Raw genomic sequence first — 22601 nt, 5'->3', positions numbered from 1 at the left:
TTAAGAAAAAGGAACTGAACTGTAACTGTACACTCTGTTAGTCATTTGTATACTTTAGATTTGTTCATAAGTTACCGAATGGGTGTCTACCGTTCACCTACTTTGTAGGGAAAAGGTGGCAGAGAGAAGTGAGGAACAGTATAATGTTATAAAGAACTCTACTTAATAAATGCCTTGATGACTTCAGCAAGAGAGACCACTGGTGAATTTCGGGCACCTTCTGTTTCTCCCCGTGGGGAATTTCTCTGTGGCAGTTCGCCCTGGTTCCACAAACATTTACTGTGTCCGGTGCTGTGCTAGCCCTTAGGTATTCAGACACAAGAGACAGTCCTTGCCCTGGACATGCTACAGCCTTGGCGGGAGAGATGGACCCTTGAACAGACACTTCCATTATGCTGTGGGAACGCTTGAAAAATGGTGGATGGAGCAGAATTTAAACATATTTAGACCATGGGACGTCCCTGGTGGTCCAGTGGTTAGGACTCCTCGCTTCCACTCGGAGTGCAGGCTCGATCCCTGGTTGGGGAACTAAGAACTAAGATTCCTCATGCCGCACGGCACAGCCAAAAAAAAAATATATATATATGTGTGTGTGTGTGTATACATATATATATATATATATATATATGTACATTCAGGCCATAAAATTGGTAGACGTTGTGATTCACTGAATGTTAGGGGTCAGGAAGTCATAGGATGGATCTGAGGTTTCTAGCGTGGATGAGGATGGAGTACCATTAACTCAGTCCAGAAATACAGCATTAGGAACGTATTTGTGAGAGGTCAGGGGAAATCCGTTTCGTTCTCAGTATGCTTAACATGCCCCTTAAGATGTCCCAGTAGAGCAGAATAGAGCGGCGGGAATCAGACCTCTGATGTAGGGTTAAGACTGGGCTGTTCCACTCCCCAGCTGACGCTAGCACATTTCCCTAACCTACCTCTCAGTTTCCATGGGGATAGTAATAGTACTTACCGCACGGGGGTTGTGAACATTAAAAAAAGTCACGTATGTTCATTTAAACACTTATTGTGGTACTGAGCATATGATACGACCTCAGCACTGCGTCAGGAACTCTTATTGTTGTGTGTGCAGCAGACAGTGTGAACTCAGGAGAGAGCAGAGCTGGACATTCGGTTTTGGGAGTCGCTAACATACAGACTACAACAGTGACAGTGGTTGAGTTTGCCTATAGAGAATGGAGCCCTGAAGAGTAGTAGTAGCAAGTAGGGGGTGGGCAAGAGAGGGTCAAGATCCAGATGAAGAGGGTGTGATTGTCTTGCATGTAGAGAATCGTGTGTACACGGTTTTGTGCCTTGTAGAGAAATTATTATTTAAGCCTTGTGATTGGAGGACAACAAGAAATATTTATGATCTTTTCAAAATCCACAGATTCAAACCCTTCATGTGGACTTTTTTGTAAAAAACAAACTTACTGTTGAATTCAATGGTAATAAAATCAGCCCGCCGCCCCATGCCGGCCCGCCTTTGTAAACTACATGTCAGTGCACTTTTTTCTCTTCTCTGGGGGTATCTGAAGTGCAGCAGAGTGACGTTGGCACAGGTTGTTTGCTTGAGTAGAGTTGATACCTTATGATAACCTTTATCTCCATATATATTCATCAGTTCTCTTTTCTCTAGAGCCGTTAACACTTTGTTTTAATTGCTGCAGGAAATAAGACAGGTGAGATAAATATTCCTGGGGTCGCTGTTGGTTGGCCAGACTTTCCTTGCAGCCAAACCTCATACAGTTAACGAGGCAACAGTAGTTGATCCCATTGTTTTAAAGTGTTTAAGTTTTGATGAGAAGTATGTGGTATAATAAAGTTACATTTTTATTTAAGGAAGAAATGGTCCTGAGCAATGAAATAGATGCTGATTTCCAGTCTTCATTCAGGTTTATAAGAAGGACGTTTTCCTGTTGTCTTAAAGGACAGTGTGTGACGATCTGACAGTTTTTGTCTCTCAAATCAGCTCTCGGACTGGAGCTAGAATACATTGTTAGATCATGTCTCTGAGTTTCCAGAGGAAGGTGTTAAAACTCAATTCATTGCCGTACCCATGCAGATAAAGTTTTGTATCAAAACCAGATATTTTTTTACATTTAAATTTTAACTTATTTGAATGGATACTGTTATAAGTTAAAAAAAAACTATGGCATTGAATATCTTGGAGGAGGAGCTGATTAGCCTTTTATTTTTTTATATTTCTTTCTTTTAAATTTATTTATTATTTATTTTTAGCTTCATTGGGCCTTCATTGCTGTGTGCGGGTTTTCTCTAGTTGTGGTGAGCAGGGGCTACTCTGCATTGCGGTGCGCGGGCTTCTCATTGCGGTGGCTTCTCTTGTTGCGGAGCACGGGCTCTAGGCACGCAGGCTTCAGTAGTTGTGGCACGTGGGCTCAGTAGTTGTGGCTCGTGGGCTCTAGAGTGCAAGCTCAGTAGTTGTGGTGCGCGGGCTCAGTTGCTCCGCGGCATGTGGGATCTTCCCGGACCAGGGATCGAACCCGTTTCCCCTGCCTTGGCAAGTGGATTCTTAACCACTGCGCCACCAGGGCAGTCCCTGATTAGTCTTTTAAATGGTAATTATTGATTATTTTGGAAATCATAGTGGGGGCATTTTTTCCTTCAGGTTTAGTAAGAGAAAAGAAAATATATATGAGGTAAAGGCATAGAATTAATGAGATAATGGTTAGCTATGTGGTTTTGAAAACACACGATTTAAAGAACTGTCTACAACCTGCTGCTATAGCTGTGGATTAATGTTTTTAAGTTGGTAATGGTTATTTTACTCCCCCCCCATACGAATGAATAGTAATAAATACTGTCTGTTCAAAACAGTGGTCTCCTGCAAATTCTTGGCCAACTCTAACCCGCTCTCCAGTGGCACCCGTGTGTGTGTGTGTGTGTGTGTGTGTGTGTGTGTGTGTTCGTGTGTGTCTGTGTATGTACTATCAATAAAGATGTACTATGTACTTCACTGCGTCAGCTGTAGAGGGCGAGGGAGCAACATGTAACATAATCTATGCCAGGGAGTGCAGAGCCAGGAAGAAATACAAAGCTGACATTAGTAATTAATTAATTAACTGAGAAGCCTTCCTGTTAAAAGACAGGACATCAGTGAGCCCTGAAGAATGCCTCTCACTTAGCTGAGCAGGAGAGCCTGTTGGCAGGGCGGACGGGGTGAGTAAAAGCACAGGGCTGGACACAGAGCAGTATCCTGGGTGCAGACGTGAGCAGAGTAAGTTGTAGGCTGCAACCTATTAACTACTTCCTGATTGATTTTTTTCTGGTATTTTAGTTTCCTAACTCTAGATAATAACCTTATTTATTTCTTGACTTGCCAGCTTTTAATAAAAGATATTGATTCTTGGATACAAAAAACGTTTATGCTTGTTTATACCATATCCTTGCTGTTCCCTTCCATATTTCTTTTTTAAATAAATTCATTTACTTATTTATTTTATTTTTGGCTGCATTGGGTCTTCATTGCTGCATGCAGGCTTTCTCTAGTTGCGGCGAGCGGGGTCTACTCTTCGTTGTGGTGCGCGGGCTTCTCATTGCGGTGGCTTCTCTTGTTGCAGGGCACGGGCTCTAGGCGTGCGGGCTCAGTAGTTGTGGCTTGAGGGCTCTAGAGCACAGGCTCAGTAGTTGTAGCGCACAAGCTTAGTTGCTCCGCGGCATGTGGGATCTTCCCAGACCAGAGCTCAAACCCATGTCCCCTGCATTGGCAGGCGGATTCTTAAGCACTGCGGCACCAGGGAAGCCCATTCCCTTCCATATTTATGTTACCTTTTTTACAGAGTTCTTCTCTATTGGTTATATTTGTAACTGTAAATATTAATAATACTTATATTGTTGGTGGTTTATATGTTCCCCAAGATATGTGCAATTTAACTTTCAATATTAAATAAACTTATGTTTTTGAACAGAAGGAGAAAATGTACATTTAAATCCTGGGATAACAGAAAAAGAATTTATACGACTTTTGAAATGAGAAATAACACCTTTCTCTTTTTCAGGTTGAGCAAGTGAAATTGCTCGACCGATTCAGTACGAGCAACAAGTCGTTAACAGGAACCCTGTATCTCACGGCCACGCATCTGCTGTTTATAGACTCTCATCAGAAAGAAACCTGGGTAAGGAAGACCTCTGCTGTGCTGTTTACTGTAATTATATTATTGGACATGGTCTAGCTCATGTTTTATTTTGAATATGCACAAAAAATTGTAATCGTTGGGTATTTGTCTCAACCAAAAAATTTTCAAAGTCACGTGTTCACACCTGCCCTCCTATTTTAATAAGACAGTGATGTCATTGTGGAGTGGCATTCTTTCTCGGTGATGAATTTTAAGCAAAGGCCAGAAATAACACTAGAAGTTCCTGGGTGAAGAGGTAGGAGCACCGCAGTGCTGTGTAAAGGAGCTTGGTGCATTGGAAGAGCCAAAAGAAGGCTGTTGTCACCAGAACTTAGGGATGTGGCAAGGGACCTGAAATGAGGCTAGGGAAGCGGGAAATAACATGACTAGGTGGCTTTTTTATTGTTTATTTATTTACTTTTCTTTTTTTGAACATCTTTATTGGAGTATAATCGCTTTACAGTGGTGTGTTAGTTTCTGCTGTATAACAAAGTGAATCAGCTATACGTATACATATATCCCCATATCTCCCCCCTCTTGCATCTCCCTCCCACCCTCCCTATCCTGCCCCTAGGTGGCTTTTTTTATTGCTTTTTATTTTATTTTTATAAATAAAATTTTAGAAAAGCAATTTAAAAAGCCATCTAGTCATGTTATTTCCCACTTCCCTAGCCTCAAGTATTATTGATGTACAGTGTTGTGCTAATCTCTGCTGTACAGCACAGTGACTCAGTTACACACATATACACTCTTTTTCACATTCTTTTCCATCATGGTTTCTCACAGGATACTGAATACAGTTCCCTGTGCCGTGCAGTAGGACCTTGTTGTTTATCCATCCTGTATGTAATAGTCTGCATCTGCTAACCCCAAGCTCCCACTCCTTCCCTCCCCTTCCCCCTCCCCCTTGGCAACCACAGGTCTGTTCTCTGTCTGTGAGTCTGTTTCTGTTTTGTAGATATGTTGATTTGTATCCTATTTTAGATTCTACATATAAGTGATATGTGATATATTTGTCTTTCTCTTTGTGACTTACTTTGCTTAGTATGATAATTTCTAGGTCCGTCCATGTTGCTGCAAATGACATTACTTCATTCTTTTTATGGCTGGGTAATATTCCATTGTATATATGTACCACATCTTCTTTGTCCACTCGTCTGTCAATGGGCATTTAGGTTGCTTCCATGACCTGGCTATTGTAAATAGTGCTGCGGTGAACATTAGGGTGCGTGTTACCTTTTTGAATTAGTGGTTTCATCTTTTCTGGGTATATGCCTAAGAGTGGGATTGCTGGATCATATGATAACTATTTAATTGTTTTTTAATGGTCACTCCTCTGCCTTGTAGAAAATGGCTTAGAGAGGGTCAAGGGTAGGTGTGGAGAGAGCATTCGGGAGGCTCTTTACAGTAATTCAGGTGGGAAACAGTGGGGGCATTGCAACTAGGGCCGTGACAGTGGAGATGGAGAGAAGGAGATGGTGCAGAGGTATTTAGGAGATGCCGTTCTCGGGGTCTGATGGTGTGTGGAACATGTGCAGCGATGGGGAAGTATCAGGGTGTGTTTCCGGCTTGGGCATTTGGTCATTTAAAAGTTTAAGTTTGGGTGTGTAGCGTATAACCTCTGAGACTTTATTTGAAGAGGGCGTTTCTAACATTTACGCACTCTGGGAAGCGAGTAAGGTACTTAGTGCTTGTTTATAATGATGGTCAAACGTTTTCTCATGCTGTAGATACTGCACCACCATATTGCCTTGGTGGAGAAACTGGCTCTCACGACTTCTGGATGCCCTCTTGTGATCCAGTGCAAGAACTTCCGGACTGTGCATTTCATTGTTCCCAGAGAAAGAGACTGCCACGATATTTACAACTCTTTGCTACAGCTGTCAAAACAAGGTACTGTTCTTCAGGACCAAAGCTTACTTGCTCAAATGAGATGGATTATCTAAGATACTTTTAAAATATCTCATTATTGTTATTTTGTACTTTAAGTACTCTTAAGTCAAGGTCTTGTGCACTCTGTTCCAAAAAGTTTGGCCTAGAAATAATGAGAAACTTCTGCTCTGAATTGTAAGAAGAAGGGGTAATAAGAAGGAAAGAAGGGATAATAAGAAGGAAAGAGTGAAACGTTTATAGTAGTACAGACTTGAAAAACCATAGATTTACGTGGGTGTCTTTAAAGTTGATAAAACCAGTAGCACAGCTTTTTTTTTTTTTTTAAATGGTATCCCACAACTGAGAGCAATGACTTGGAAATTGATTCCTGAACGAGAAGTTAAGGACGGTCAGGCTCCTCTGGTAGCAGTGGGACTAGTACATTTAATCTGAGGGAGTGGAGCCTGAGGGGGTGAGCAGAGGGAAGAGAGGGTGACCCCTGCTTTAGCAGAGGTGGCAGTGAGGGTGACATGGCCCTAGAGAGGAGTTGCATCACTGCTTACGCCCCTGAGATCTTACGCCCCTACGCCGACGTGCTGGACTCCACAGCTCTCTCTGGAGGCAAAGCGCACCGGTTCCTGAACGTTCCTTTGTGCTGAACACCTGGGTCGCAGTGATCTGGGAGCAGGTCCACACTCACTCTGCTCTCCTAACCCTGGAAGCCTGTGCTGTTGGTCCCACTGTCCCCAGGGCAGCCCTTACCGCGGGGATGGTTCTGTGACTTTGGAGCTTGGCCTTGTTCAGAAGCGGGTGCTCTCTGGAGCTCTGAGCAGCCTTTGACGATTTTGGTCCACGCCGTCCTGTTGGGGTGTATGCAGTCTCAGCTTCTGTGTGCCGCCTCTAGCTTTCCATTAGAGCGCTGGGCTTCCATTTTACATCTCATTTGGGAAAACTGGTGGGTGGGAAGGGTCTACTTGTATCTTTAAATTTTTACTTTTAAGAAAAGGAAATATTGCAGTAGAGTATTTAATGTATGAGTCTGTACTGTTTACTAGCTTTTGCCGATGGTGTAAACTGAATCTCAGATCAGTATGTGTGCCTTTAGGTATAATCATCTGCATCAAAGAACTGAGAAAATACTAAGTTCAAGTATGTGCAGGTATTAGCTATCTCTCTGAAGATTTTTTTTAAAATGGAGGGATAAAACTGAAAAATTTCTTTCATTTGTAGTGTATTAGGTCCTATAAATTGCATTTTGACATTCATGTGTTTTGTATGCCATAGCAAAATATGAAGATCTCTATGCATTCTCTTATAATCCCAAACAAAATGATTCAGAAAGGCTGCGAGGTTGGCAGCTCGTCGACCTCGCAGAAGAGTATAAGAGAATGGGCGTGCCGAATTCCAACTGGCAGTTGTCCGACGCCAACCGCGACTACAAGGTAAGGGGCTCAGAAAACATTGTCACCTGTTGGAGGAGCTCAGAAAACATACTGGAGGGGAGGGTCAGAGACCGTCATAGCAGTGACTTGTCTATGTACTGCCAAGTACTGTTCTTGCATTTAATAAGTTTTAGTGGTTTTTTTTTTTTTTTTTTTTTTTGCGGTACGTGGGCCTCTCACTGTTGTGGCCTCTCCCGTTGCGGAGCACAGGCTCCGGACGCGCAGGCTCAGCGGCCATGGCTCACGGGCCCAGCTGCTCCGCGGCATGTGGGATCTTCCCGGACCGGGGCACGAACCCGTGTCCCCTGCATCGGCAGGCGGACTCCCAACCACTGCGCCACCAGGGAAGCCCTTTAGTGGTTTTTAAAGGTGATTTTTAACCTCTTGGTTTTTGAACTATGAGTAGAATAGTTATATTTTATTTGATTTTTTACAGATTTGTGAAACTTATCCCAGAGAACTTTATGTTCCCCGAATAGCAAGCAAACCAATCATTGTTGGTAGTTCCAAGTTCCGGAGCAAGGGAAGGTTCCCAGTTCTTTCCTACTATCATCAAAATAAGGAGGTAGGAAGCTGTCTTTTGATTTTACAAATGGAGTGTAACCCCTCTTCAGATTGTGTCCAAAAGAACACTCATTTTTACATTTAGAGGTCATTGTTACAGTGTTGCCGATAGAGAAATGCTGGCTTTTCGCTTGATTACATTTTTGAAATTTTAAAACAAAATTATCTGAAACACAGAAACTTTCATACTTGTCATCTTCCTCCCCTCCCTCTCATCCTTTCCTTCCTTCCTCTAGTAGTGACTTGAAAATAACAGGATTTGTGAACAGATAGATTCTCCTTCCTTTCCTGTGCTTCTCTTTTGATCCTGCTTGTTTTGGGGGAAACCAGATAGTTCTGAAAAGCCAACTATTGAGAAAAGGGAGAGAGCCAAGGGTGTTTCAGGCTCCCATTTTAATAGTCAGCTCTTCAGATCAGAAGGATTTTTGCTGTATGAATGGGTGGAGGAGTCTTTTCACTGAGATTCTGTAATCGGACTTGCCCGTCCCAGTACAATTTGCCTTTGTGGTCTCCACAGAAGGCCAGGAGGTACTGCATACTTAATGTCTTATACGCATGGGATCCTCATATAACTTTATAAGGTAGTCTCTGGGTATTATTCCCTGTACCTTTCAAATGGGGAAGCTGTGGTTCAGAGAGGGCGAATCATTTTCCTGTCCTCACAGCTGGTAACTTGAGGGATGGATGCCAGTTCTGACTCCCAGTCTTTTGTGGCCTGATTTTTTTCCTTGAGAAGGTTTTAGAATTTTCTTTTCCCCCAGTGTCCTGAAATTTCACAATGATTTCAGGCCTTGGCATGTTGTTTTAAATTCTACGTGGAAACTCAGGACTCAGTTGGGAAATTGCCCCTCTATTTCTTTGGTAGCTTCCTCTCTTATGTTAATTTTCTTTGTACTTTTGTGTGTGTATGTGGACAGGTGGGCTTCCTAGCATAAACTTTCTATGCTAGGAAGTTAATACCCTCTAAATTCTCTCCTCTTTATCTCATTCTAGAAGATTCCCTCAACCTTATCTCCAGTCCATCTCCCGGCTCCTTTATTTTTGCTATAGGATTTTTGGTTGTTTTTTGATTTTGTTTTGCTTTCTGTTTTTGTTTTGTTTTTGTTTTTTTGGCTGTGCTGTGAGGCATGCGGGATCGTAGTTCCCTGACTTTTAAATAGATTGCACATTTGATTTTAACTGTGGGTTTTTTCCTTTAAGCATGTCTTTGAGGTGTGTTCTAGACATCTTTGGATAATCTATTTCCTCTCTTTAAACTAGGCTGCCATCTGTCGATGTAGTCAGCCACTGGCAGGATTCAGTGCCCGGTGCCTGGAGGATGAACACTTGCTTCAGGCCATCAGCAAGGCCAACCCAGCCAACCGCTACATGTACGTCATGGACACCAGGCCCAGAGTATGTGTCTTAAGTCCAGTACGGTCTCGCTTGTCTCTGCTAATTCAGTTAGTGGGAACTGATCACTTCGTCCATATTTAACATATCTGAATCCTAGTTGTAAATTAACCGAGGCTAATGATACTAAGGAGATCAATCTTTTAAAGGATACCAACTTAGGATACCAATTTCCCAATAACCCAGGTGGTGATTTCTTATGTCTTCTGATACATATACAAATTTAGGAAACCTGAATTTTGTATTGGGACCTCTAGATGATATGTAAGCCTTATGTTATTGTGAAGAAATACTGAAAAGTATGTGTTGTGAAAATTAGAAATTCTTATTACTTTTTTTGGTGGAATTTTTAATTGGCAAAACGCTGTTAAAATAATGGACTGTAATTTGGAATATTCAGGAAAATAAGGAAAATAGATAGTGAGCTAACTTAGGAAATATTGAACTAGGGAATTATAAATAGTGAACAGTAAATAGTTGTTCTGTTAGGTATCTATAATGTCAGGATAAATTTTTATCATTGGAACAAATGTTAGAATCCCTTTTTCTTTTTGTAAACACAGTTGAACAACCAATTCATGTAAGATACTGAAACTAAAGTAATTAAAATCCTCAATGGTAATAGCTAACATTACTTTTAATTTTTATTATAGCATCGCATGCAGAGCTGGTGGGCTACACAAAAGGACATTGGCAGAATTATAGTGAGAATTTCTTCAAAAATCTGGAATGATGAGAAAATAAGAGAAAGCGATGGGAAAAAGCGAGTGAGCGATATAGAACACAATTTTAGGCAGCTTTGTTGAAAGGAATGGTAGTTGTTTTAGAAGTAATTCTCATCATTATGCAATTTCACAAAAGATAATGGAGAAAACAAGATAAGATTAATTTGCATAAATTAACAAGTATTAAAAATTAGAAATGGATAATTTGATATTCTTTTGTTTTAAAAAAAGACTTTCTTAGAATTCAAGGGTGTTGGTGATACCTCTTGTAAGAAAAATTTTAGTTTACTTCCTTGTATAATCTGGGTGGGTTAATTGCTTAGAACTATTTTTAGGTAATGCTAGATATAAAAAGATGATTGTAACGTAAGACTTTCTGAACATGAGGTCTGAGGGTGATTTGTTTCTCAGGCCCTCATATCTCTTACTTATATAATTGACTCCTACACAGAGAATAGATCTTTCTTTGATTGGTTCGTTTTACTAGTTAAACTCAAGTGGTAATAATGTGGAAGCATTTAAACACCTAACTCTTGCCTTAGCCGTCACAGGTGCTGAATGACCAGTGGGTCAGTAGACACAGTTTAACTATACTTCTTACGAACCTGGGCCCCAGTCCACTGCATGAAAAGCAACATTTTCTTCCAACTTAGGTTCTGTTTCATCCAAGTTCATAAGACTATTTAGCAAATTATCATGACGTACCATATGAAATCCTAGTCTGAAAGAATTAAACATGCCAAATCTTAACCTCTGATAGCATTCGATCTAATAACCGAAGACTGTGGGCCTATAGGCAGTCTTCTCTCCCTAGCAACTGGGCTGTTTTTGCCCCAGTTCTTGGAGCTGTATCAGTCTAGCTCATCATACACTGTGTCGTATAGGGTGTGGTCTTCCAGTAACCCTGAATATGGAGGACCTGGAACAATCTAGTGCATGTTTCAGATGTGATTTTTCAGGGTCCCTGTGGCTTTCTGAATGATTAAGTGCTCCAGGCTTGTTCTGAAGTCAATCTTCTAAGTTCATTCTGTAAAAACTCCCCAGCTCTGCTCAACACTGAATCATATAGGGTTTGGACAGGAGACATTTCTTTCTTTTTTTTAAATTTTAAAATATTACAAACATGTGGAAAACTGACTAAATACATATGTGAATTAGTTTCATGAATTATATGTGGGGAACTTATCTGATTCTTATATAGCAATCATTTTGTTACTTTATAGGATCCTTCTGTACTATGAATAACATATATGACACTTTTCACTTATTAAAAAATGGTAGTATATTCAGTTTTGATGAGTTCCTTTAAACTCTGCTAGCTAAATTGTGGTTTATTTAGTGTTTTCATGATGTTTTGGTAAACTAAAAGATAAAAGCAATTTGTCTCTAAATTTCTAAAATTTAAAATTTTAGCTGAATGCAATGGCCAACAGAGCAGCTGGAAAAGGTTATGAAAATGAAGACAACTATTCTAATATTAGATTTCAGTTTGTTGGAATTGAAAATATTCATGTCATGCGGTCCAGCCTTCAGAAATTATTGGAAGGTACGATTATTGCTTACCTTCTAGGCAGCTTTGTCCCATAGAAATGTAATGCTAGTCACATTATAAAATTTAAAATTATATAATTAAAAATTTTCTAGTAGTCACGTTCAGAAGTGTAAAAACCAGTTGAAATTAATTTTAATAACATACTTAACCTAATATATTAAAACATGCTAACATGTAATCAGTGTAAAAAATTAGTAATGATATATTTTGCTTCTTTTCCTTTAAGTCCTAGAAATTGGCTAGTGTGTCTCTTATACTTACCTCTTACTATGGACTGCCCACATTTCAAGTGTGTAATAGCTGTATTTCAGTAGCGGCCACTATATTTATTAGACAGTATAATTCTACTGGTTTTACAAAAAATTGCTATTGTTAGATATTCTTGATTAGTGCAGTGAAGATTAATTTATGACAGTGTTCCATTTAAATATTAAGCTATCTTTCCAGTCTTGGTGTGGAACTTAAAAAACTGGAATCTCAGACTTTTTTTTTTTTTTTTTTTTTTTTGCGGTATGCGGGCCCCTCACTGCTGTGGCCTCTCCCGCTGCGGAGCACAGGCTCTGGACGCGCAGGCTCAGCAGCCATGGCTCTCAGGCCCAGCCACTCCGTGGCATGTGGGATCCTCCCGGACCGGGGCACGAACCCGTGTCCCCTGCATTGGCAGGCGGACTCTCAACCACTGGACCACCAGGGAAGCCCCTCAGACTATTTTTAGTTACACATTTGTGTTGAAAATTTTTTTAAAAAGGGTATTGGAGCAATTTTTTTTTTTTTTAAGCATGAGGAATGACAGAAAAATGTACCTAAAACTCCATTATTGAGCTTTTAATAGCATGTGTTCATGTATAAAGAGTCTTGCCTGTTTATTTTGTCCTCTTCTTCCCCACCTCGCTCCCCAGGGGTCTCTTGAATAGAAGTGGGCACTCAAGCTCCTTTCTAACTGAAATGTCTTTCCCCTTGCAGTCAATGGTACCAAAGGGCTTTCCGTCAGTGATTTCTACTCGGGCCTGGAGAACGCAGGATGGCTGCGCCACATCAAAGCCGTTATGGACGCTGCAATCTTCTTAGCCAAAGTAACCCTTCTTCACTCATGTTTGATCTGGACTTTCACTGGTTGGGAAGGAATGGATTTATTCTGTTGGGTGCTGGTATCCTTTCCTGCCAGATAACTTCTATTATGTTTTACCTCTTTAATGAGGTTCACTTTAATTTGAACCTTGAAAATAGCATGTAGCACTTAATGTAGGAACTTCAAGAGAAATTCCGCAACACATTGCAACGGCATTTTTGTCTGTGCTTTTTGTTTGTTCGCTTTGTGTTTTGTCCGGTTCCTTGGAGATTATGCTGTGACAACATAATCATTGCGATCCTAGCTCTTCTTTGTAATGCAATACCTGCTACTTTGGTTTTTGAGTAAATAGCACTTACTGATTTACCTAAAATGGATTTTGCTAGAATCGAAGTGTGTGGTCTTTCTTTTCAGGCAATAATGGTTGAAAATGCGAGTGTGTTGGTACATTGCTCTGATGGCTGGGACAGGACTTCCCAGGTCTGTTCCCTGGGCTCTCTCTTATTGGATCCCTACTACAGGACAATCAGAGGATTCATGGTAAGGACTTGTTTGGCCAGACCACTGGTCTCAAATAGGAGTGATTTTGTCCCCCTCCAGGTGTCATCTTGATTGTTACAACTAAAGGAAAAGGTGTACCTGGGATCCAGCTGGTGGAGGCCAGCTGCTAATAACCTATAATTCACAGGACGGTCCCTACAACAGAGGATTACCTGGCCCAAAATGTCAGTACTGCTGAGGTTGAGAAACTCTGAGTTAGATTAATTTCCACTTGTGCCATCTCTTTGACAAAAAGTTTTAGATTAAAAGGTTTTTTTTCCCCCCGTGAAATGTTGCAATAGAAATATTCAGTATTTCTCCCTCATTTTTATCTAACAAATGTAAATATTGTAGTAAGACAAGACATAGATAAGAGTACTTATAAACTGTATTCTAGAGGAAACTTTCTATTTAGTGCACCTTCACTTGCTAGTTGTAACTACACTCTAGGGAGCATGTTTTAAACCTGAAGGTGCGATTTCTAGTTGAGCAGATTCCCTGCTTTGTGGCGCCGAAGCCCCGGCTCTTGGGTTTTGTGTTTAATGCACGAGCATGGTCAGATTAACTCCTGTTTTCACAATTTATTTTAACTCAGGGCAGGTAAAATAAATGAAGAGCTGGTAGGCAGTTTTTATTAGTTTAGAATTATGAAGCACAGTGCTGTCTTAAAGCAGGGGAAGGTTTAATGCAGCCAGACTCCTTTCAGAACCGTTGTTTTCGTGGTGCCGGCATGTTGCATCTGGGACAGGTCAAATGCAAGGGCTTCTAATAAAGTAAGGTTCTGCTGGCCTTGGGCGTGTGAGATAGGGGTGTTTCCTTGGCCATGTTTGGCTTTCACTGTCTGCCGGGCGTCCAGATGAAAGCGTGCAGTAAGTGACCGGCGACCGTGCGGGAGCCTCGCAGGCTAGAGGAACGGTGAGGACTAAGGCGTGGCCCCTGCAGGTGACTGCAGCCGGCGGGTGATGAGTAGGGTGCAGGCTGTGTGAGGGTGAGGCTGGCACAGAAGAACGGGGTGGGCTAGGGCCCGAGGAGGAGAAGTCTGGCAGGCAACTGGACGTCCCCCTGCTGGGGGGTGAGAGCCAGCAACAGGCCTTTTTTTTTTTTTTTTGCGGTACGCGGGCCTCTCACTGCTGTGGCCTCTCCCGTTGCGGAGCACAGGCTCCGGACGCGCAGGCTCAGCGGCCATGGCTCACGGGCCCAGCTGCTCCACGGCATGTGGGATCTTCCCGGACCGGGGCACGAACCCGTGTCCCCTGCATCGGCAGGCGGACCCTCAACCACTGCGCCACCAGGGAAGCCCAGCAACAGGCTTTAAACGCGGGAAACGGGAACATGCTCAGAGCTCATCTTTTTAAAAAGATGGTGTCTGGAATGCAGAGCGGTGGGAATGGAGGCTAGGAGACCCGCATAGAAGCCGATAGGATGACTTAGGAGAGAAAAGAGAGCCAGAACTAAGGCAGTGCCCCGCGGATGGAGGAGTGGGCGACGGGCCCCTCCAGGGAGGGCGAGACAGCGGAGTAAGCGTTTTTCGCGGACTGGGTGTGGGTGGGGGAGAAGACGCCTCTTCTCGGATTGCTTCCAGGCTCTGCGCTCAGTTGCCAGGATGGACTGTGCTGAGAGAAGCGACTGAGTGAGAACGGTGTTGAGTTAAGTTTCAGACGTGGGTGTGTGGCAGAATGGCAAAGGTCCCACGGTAGAAGCCGAGGCTACAGCCCAGACCACGTGCCCGAGGTTGCCGGGTGCGGAAGTGGGGAAGCTGGGATTTGAGCCCGTGCACTGTGACTTCAGAATCTGCATCTTTACCCACACGTGCCATGGCCTTCTGGAGAGATTTAAGACAAAGTCAGAGGAGCTAAAAGTGGCAATTTTGACATTGAAAAGAATGTACTTGGTGATTATATAACGAAATTAGAAAGTATAGTAAATACTAAGAAGATAATGTTGTTTAGATTAGACCGAAAATAATTAGAAACCTATTATTTCAGTAGAGTTGTAACAGAAAAGAGTGCACTCAGGAGGTCGCATATCAACATTTGAATTTGAATATAAACTTTTCATTGCTTTCTTTACCATCCTTTTTTTTTTTAAAGTATTACAGAAGTAACGTACAAGTAAGCCAAAAGGTTTAAACGTCCACCCCAGTTTGCCACCCAGTAACCACTGGTAACCTTCTGATTTTCATTTTCCTAACCTTTTTTCTGTGCATATATCCTCATACATACAAAAAATGTAAATGCAATAGTGTTTTGTAACATGCACTTTTCCCTTAAAATGTAATAAATGCAACTGAAGTAAACTTAAGTCACAAGACCTACTGTATTTCTTTTTATGTATCATTTTCACTCCTTGTTAAGCCAGCCTCTCACCCAGGTTCTTGCTGTCTTTTGCCTGTAATTTAAAAAATTTCATTTTGTTTGCCACCATAAGTTAAAAGTGTAAATGCTGTTTTTAAGATAATAGGATTTAATCCATTTTAAACAAAAAAAGAATTGTGGTTACAAAATGGATTTTATTTTTTCTCGTTAAGGTTTTAATAGAAAAAGATTGGATCTCCTTTGGACATAAATATTCGGAGAGGTGAGTCACAGTTATACATTTAGGCACTTGGTAAAGTTAGTAGAACTAATTTAGAGTACCTGAATGTTCCTGTTCTTCATGAACTCCCATGTCTGATGGGAGGTGAGAGTGGTGTTTTTTTGTATGAAGCCCGATTTAATTCTTTTTCTGTCATTTTTTTCAAGTCTGATACTTCTGTTAACTTTCATAGCAGTTTATTACCTTCCGTTTTGTCTGCATTGTAGTAGTTAGAATGTAACAGACCTGTTAAAATTGTGGTTGAAAAACTCATAGATGTAAATTGTTTCAATAAAAACATGACAGTTTTTTTAATGCCAACGTAACAATGTTTTACGATTTTTTTTGGCGGTGGGGTGGATATGTATTTAAATTTAACAATACCCGAACAGTTGACCTCTTTCAGTGGCATTTTCAAAAGCTTGTGCTTTCTGCGGGGGTTAGGTGTGGCCATTTGGATGGTGACCCAAAGGAAGTTTCACCGGTGTTTACTCAGTTCTTGGAATGTGTGTGGCATTTGACTGAACAGTTTCCACAAGCCTTCGAATTCAATGAAGCGTTTCTTCTTCAGATCCATGAACATATTCATTCATGCCAATTTGGAAACTTTATTGGAAATTGTCAGAAGGAAAGAGAAGAACTCAAGTAAGACAGTTGATTGAAATGGGCTTTCTTCTTTCCTATTTAGCTGAGGTCTAACATAAATCATAGTTGAACTTAAACTATCTTGACAGTATGATACAGAACTGGGTCTTATTGTAAAGATTTTATTGTCTGTTTTTCTGAAGCTGAGTATGCTCTGAGTACCCCTCATGCTCTCGGGTTAATAGTTAAAGTTTGTTTTGAAGTGTAGCATACATACAGAAAAGCATGTACAGTGGAAGTGTGAAGAATTCAGAGGTGAGGCTAGACTGTGAATAGAAGCAAAAACTAAAACTTAACTCTACGTGGGAAATGACTGCCTGCTTTATAAAAGTGAGCGTTAGCGTCTCTGGGAAGATCTTCGTGTTTTTCTCATCCCGTTAGGTTAAAGGAGAAGACGTACTCCCTGTGGCCGTTTCTGTTGGACGACCAGGAGAAGTACGTCAATCCTCTCTACAGTTCCACGTCTCAGAAACCGGCAGTGTTGGAGCCAAATACCGTAGCTTTCCATTTCAAGTAAGCTGGCATTATCGAAGTATTTGTACTCAATTTTTCTCCAACACAATTTATTGAAGTATTTTTTTTTTCTTTTTTTGTCATAAAGGTTTTGGAGAAACATGTACCACCAATTTGATCGAACATTGCATCCTAGGCAGTCTGTGTTTAATATAATTATGAATATGAATGAGCAAAATAAGCAGTTACAGAAAGATGTTAAAGACTTAGAATCTGTAAGTATTCTGAAGTATCCGATGTAATATATTTGGGATATTAAATTAGTTTATTTCCTTACTTGGTGCTCTCAGTGTAAAGGTAGTATACGTATCAATAAAAATCTTGTAAGTACCCATGGTTGCTTCAAAATCAGGTCTCCTCTGCTTTGAACAGGTTAGTTTAAATCGCTTTCTCTGAATTTTAAAATATATTGAACTATTTGAAGTATAATATATAGAGAAATAGAGATATAATAAGTATCAGGCTATCACCACCTGGCTTTGTGAGGTTTTAAGATTTACGGTATTTGATTCAGACCTTTCATGTTTCTGTTTGAAGGGAAGACACATTATCGATCTATTTGCAGACCCTGTGAGCCCTACTGAGTCTTCCCCACTACACTTGCTGCGCTGAATCTGGTGTTAGTCATTCCTGTGCCTATTTTTATACTTCCTCTATATATGTTTATATCCACAAACAATTTATAGTATTGTTGCATATGGTTTGAAATATTATTTTTATTATATATTGAAAAAAGAAAGTAGTTATGTATAAGATGTAGAGGGCAACAAATAACCTGAATGCCCAGGTGCCCTTCACTCCGCTTAAGAAACCACGTTTTACAGCTACACAAAGGCTGTCACGCTGTCACGCTTTACTTTGCTCTACACTGTTTTGAAATTTATCCACGTTGATACACGTAGCTTTAATTCATCTGTTTTATCAGTAGCTACTGTATCGTATTCTCTTGTGTGACTGTATCACAGTCCATCAGTTCAGCTCTGCTAGACATTTCAGTTATTTGCAGTTTCGGATTTCCATGACGAGTGAAGTTGAATTTTTCCCTTTCTGCGAATGGCCTATTCAAACCATTTTTCTGTTGGCATATTTGCCTTTTCCTTACTGATTTATAAGAATTCTTTATATACCACACACTAATTCTTATTTAGTTAAATGTATCACCAATGGCTTTGTCCAGTCTTTTCTTATCTTTTCCATTTTCTTTATGGTATGTTTCATATAGTAACTGTGAATTTTAATATAGTCAAATTGCTCAGTCTTTATGTTTTATGCCTTTTTATATATCTTGTTTAAGAAATCCTTCTCCACCCTAAGACGTTTCTTTACCATTATATGTAACAAAAAGGATCAGTAAGTCCATGTTTTAAGAAATCCTGGCCAATTGTTATAACTCAGTGAGACTATCCTGTCTGCCTCTCAGACAAGAGTGTTGCTGGTCACCTCTCAGATAAGGAGGTCATGACTGCCTGAGCGACCTGTAGGAGAGGCAAGCCCAAGATATAGACGGCACAAGAAGGTTGTCTGGAGATCAGTCCAAGGATCTAGAGAGTGTGGAACTCTGCCAAAGAATCCTTTTAAAATCTCTTAAAATCAAAAAAATTCTGTTGTATTCTATAGCCTGTCGTGCTCACCTACCAAACCATTGTAGGAAAACCACATAAGAAAGCTCTTCAGGCCGTCACACCTTCAGCTAAATGAGTGTGTGTTTGTTACATTATATAGCTGTGATTTCAGGGTGACTGTCTCACATATATATTTCTCTCATTATAAAATGTTTACTTTTTATAGTTTCTAGGAAATGTATGTGCTTTTCAGATATGAAGGCCTAATGAACTTCTGTCAAATATGTTTTCCATCGCAAAAGTTGTAGACAGTTGGGATTCTCGACCATGTCTCACACTAGATTTTAATTTTTTGAGATTTAATTTTGCATCGTACATAAAGAGAACATTTGCAGAAGCTCGATTTTTGTGTACTTTCATCTAACATATATTGAACCTGTAGCGTGTACAGTTTGTAATTTTTTTCAAATTTGGATTTGTTTCTAGCAAATTAAGCAACATAAAAATAAGCAGACAGATGGAGTTCTCACCAAGGAATTGTTAAATTCAGTTCGTCCTGAATCACCTGCCCTCAAAACCTCCTTGTGTCTCAAGGAGCAGACTCTGCTGCCTGTGAATGATGCTCTCCGAACTATAGAGGGCAGCAACCCCGCAGATAACCGCTACAGCGAGTACGCGGACGAGTTTTCCAAAGCGGAGCCTGCTGTGGTCAGCTCGGAGTATGGCGTGGCCAGAATGACGTGTTAGGCTCAGAGAGAGTTTTCTGGCTGCCTGCGGTGCGAGAAGTGGATTATTGTGAGGATGGTCTGTGTGCGTGACCCAAGGAATTTGCCTAGTGATGACCTTAGAGTTTACCAGTAGGTTGATAGTTGAAGTCAGGATGCTAACTGCTCTTGGGAGAGAAGGCAGTTTAGCTGCATTTCTAGCAAGAAATGAATGACCTTCAGCTCTTTAAGAAGCAGGTGGTACTGGCCAGTTTACTGCAGATGCAGTTTGTACTGTACACTAGTGAACTGACATGTCTATGATTTACATGTTAATTACAGTCAAATAGGAATAGCCTTCCATAAGTATGATTTGACTGCCAGAAAACAAAACTAACAAAGTGGTCCCTTACTTAATAATTGACATGGCATGTACTTTCAATTGTGTAACTATGTAACTATGAATATTTGCAAATTTTGCCTATTAGTGGTGTTTATTGTTGAAATGCCATGAAAAATATTTCTAAGGAAGCCTTAAAGTCTCAGTTTATTCATTACACCACTCTTGAGTTTTAGAGCCTAGAGCAAGGTGGTTGGTTGTGTGTTTCCCTTGGTCGGTCCGGTTGTGTCTGTGAGCAGCTGCCCTGGCCCCCGCAGGAGCTGCACGCTGCAGTGCCCCTGTGGAAACAACACGGTGGTCGAAGGACACTGCCAAGCCCATGTTTGGCTGGTCCCACTTTCGTGGTCAAAATTAACGAAACCGACGGTTTTGTTCTGCTTATAATTTGTTTAGTGCTACATTTGACGACTTATTATTTACGACTTACCCTGTTGATTTCTTGTATATGTGTAAGCACGTTTGACTGTCCTTTATGAATGGATTACTGCATCCTGTTGGTTCTTGTTCTGTGGTTGGCTTTATTCCTTTGATAAGTATGGAAGTTTACGAAGCTAAAGCCCTAAACTGTTCTTAGAGACAATGAATAGTACATATATGTATATTTTTAAACTGTTTTCTCTCTCAGTGAATTGTTCTTCCTAGAAGAAACTTTCAATTTACCCAAGAATTTTGGAGTCAAAAAAAGGGAATACGGATAGTTTAGATTTTGCTTGGTTGCGTGAATTTTTCTCTGTGAAACATTTTTTTCTTCTCTGTTAACATAGAAGAAAAAAGAAAAAAAGGAAAATTAAGGATAGCCTAATACAAAGTTAATGTTTAACAAAAAAACTTAAATGCTAGGAAGAGTTTCATTTTGCCACGTTATTGATAACTTTATTCTCTGTACTAGTACATATTATTAAAGCACCAAAAAAAAAAAATAGAAAAGAAAGAAAGAAAATGACTTTCAGTTGACGGTATCACCCAGCTGGCTTTAAAATGGACAACTTAACATGGGTGGCACAAGATATGATTGAAGGGTACTAGGAAATCTGCATAGGATCCCTTAGGCTTCTTCTTATTACACCTACATCTGTTATATTAATTTTGAACATAAATAACTTTTTCAAATGGAAAAAAAGGCTTTATTGTATGAGCTTATCCTATTTATTTTTCCAATGCTTTTCTGTAATGCATTATGTAATAAGAAAAATACTTCTTTTTAAACAGTGACGGAAATGCACCATGAAGTAGAGTTTGTGACTTAGCCACGTCTATTTCCCTATTGAAGCACTGGGACGAGAGACTGAAGCCTTGTGACCACACAGGGAAGCTATCGTGCCTTGTTACTTGGTTCCAGTGACTGATTGTGGTTTTAGCATCTTCCACGGCAGACTTCTTACATTCACCTCTTTGGTTTATTATCTTAATCTTCAGTTTGAGGCATATATATATGTGTGTTTATATGCTCACACCTGGGCTGAGAAACCAGCTAACATCCTAAGTGACCTACAGGGTATATGTTGGCAAAAAGTAGTTGTGTATACGTCTTATAAGATTGCATTTGTGTTCAGTGTGTTTGGGATTGTATAGCATGTACGTTATTACATACATTGTTTAAAGGTAATTAAATGTTCATGTTTTACATTGAATTATTATTTTTTTTTTTGAAAAAACAAATGGGATCCAGTTGTGGTGGGGTTTTTTCTCCCTCATGTTAGCAAATGGACCTGCACATGACACCAGTCATCACAGTATAAGGTTTGAGCAGTTAATTTTTCAAAAGGGGATGTTGATAAATAATCATTATTATATACAGAAGTAATTACCAAAATATTAAAAGAAGCATAGTGCGCTAAAAGGTTCAGCAGATATAGTTGATAATGTCCCTACATTTTCTGTGTGGTCCTGTCACTTCCTGCTGTCATATCAGTATTTTATTGTGTCCTTCTCAACTTGTTGATAGAAGGTGGTATCCAACGAATTTGTACATTTAAGATGCAGTGTCTCTCCAGAGACAGGCCTGGATGTGATCAGACACAGGAAGTTGCCTGGCAGAGAGGAGTGTGACTTTATTTGGGGGTGTTTTGAACAAGTTGCTTAGGCTAGAAGTAGCTTGGGGAATCATGGCTAAATAAAGATGGCTGGAAGACCTCTTTTTTTTAAAAAAAATTATTTGGTGGGGTAGCAGGGAAGGGGGTAGTGTCAGGTTAACATCTTTTAAGCTCATTATTTTTGGGGCAGTTTTAGGTTCACAGCAAAATTGGAGGGGAGGTGCAGAGATTTCCTTATATACCCCTGCCCCACACACGCATAGCTTCCCCCATTATTAACATCACCCACCAGATGGTACATTTGTTAAAATCAATGGACCTATACTGACACATCATAATCACCCAAAGTCCATAGTTTACCTTAGGGTTCACTCTTGGTGTTGTATATTCTGTGCGTTTGGACAAATGTATAATGACCTTTACGTATCGTACAGAGTATTTTCACTGCCTTAAAAATCCTCTATGCTCCACCATCCTTCCCCTTCCCCAACCCCGTGGCAACCACCGATCTTTTTACTATCTCCATAGTTTTACCATTTCCAGAATGTCATACAGCAGGAATCATACAGTAAGTAACCTCTCAGATTGGTTACAGATTCTCTCACTTAGTCATATACGTTTAAGGTTCTTCCATGTTCTTTCGTGGCTTGGTAGCTCATTTCGTTTTAGCTCTGAATAATATTCCATTGTCCGGGTGGACCACAGTTTATTTATCCATTCACCTATCGTAGGACATTTGGGTTGCTCCCAGGTTTTAGCAGTTATGAATAAAGCTGCTATATAAACATCTGCGTCTGTGTTCAGATTTTTGTGTGGCTGAATACCAAGGAGCATGATTGCTGGCGTGTATGGTAAGAGTGTGTTCAATTTTGTAAGAA

The 22601-nt window shown here is 40.4% G+C and overlaps 1 protein-coding gene across 1 annotated transcript in view; it reads left to right on the top strand.

The window, feature by feature from the left end:
* MTMR6 (myotubularin related protein 6) overlaps nt 1–21321 on the top strand; it is a 28407-nt gene extending 7086 nt beyond the window's left edge. Inside the window, exons 2-14 of the mRNA XM_059995735.1 lie at nt 4020–4136; nt 5867–6029; nt 7293–7450; nt 7887–8015; nt 9275–9409; nt 11545–11677; nt 12647–12756; nt 13167–13292; nt 15820–15869; nt 16311–16511; nt 16893–17024; nt 17113–17239; nt 19073–21321. Of these exons, the coding sequence (XP_059851718.1) occupies nt 4020–4136; nt 5867–6029; nt 7293–7450; nt 7887–8015; nt 9275–9409; nt 11545–11677; nt 12647–12756; nt 13167–13292; nt 15820–15869; nt 16311–16511; nt 16893–17024; nt 17113–17239; nt 19073–19333 (1842 nt within the window). The 3' untranslated portion in view covers nt 19334–21321. The remainder of the gene's footprint in view (nt 1–4019; nt 4137–5866; nt 6030–7292; nt 7451–7886; nt 8016–9274; nt 9410–11544; nt 11678–12646; nt 12757–13166; nt 13293–15819; nt 15870–16310; nt 16512–16892; nt 17025–17112; nt 17240–19072) is intronic.
* The last annotated feature ends 1280 nt before the right edge of the window (nt 21322–22601 follow it).

Source organism: Delphinus delphis, chromosome 18 (assembly GCF_949987515.2).
Source record: "Delphinus delphis chromosome 18, mDelDel1.2, whole genome shotgun sequence".
NCBI lineage: Eukaryota > Metazoa > Chordata > Mammalia > Artiodactyla > Delphinidae > Delphinus > Delphinus delphis.
This window is presented reverse-complemented; position numbering and strand designations above follow the sequence as displayed.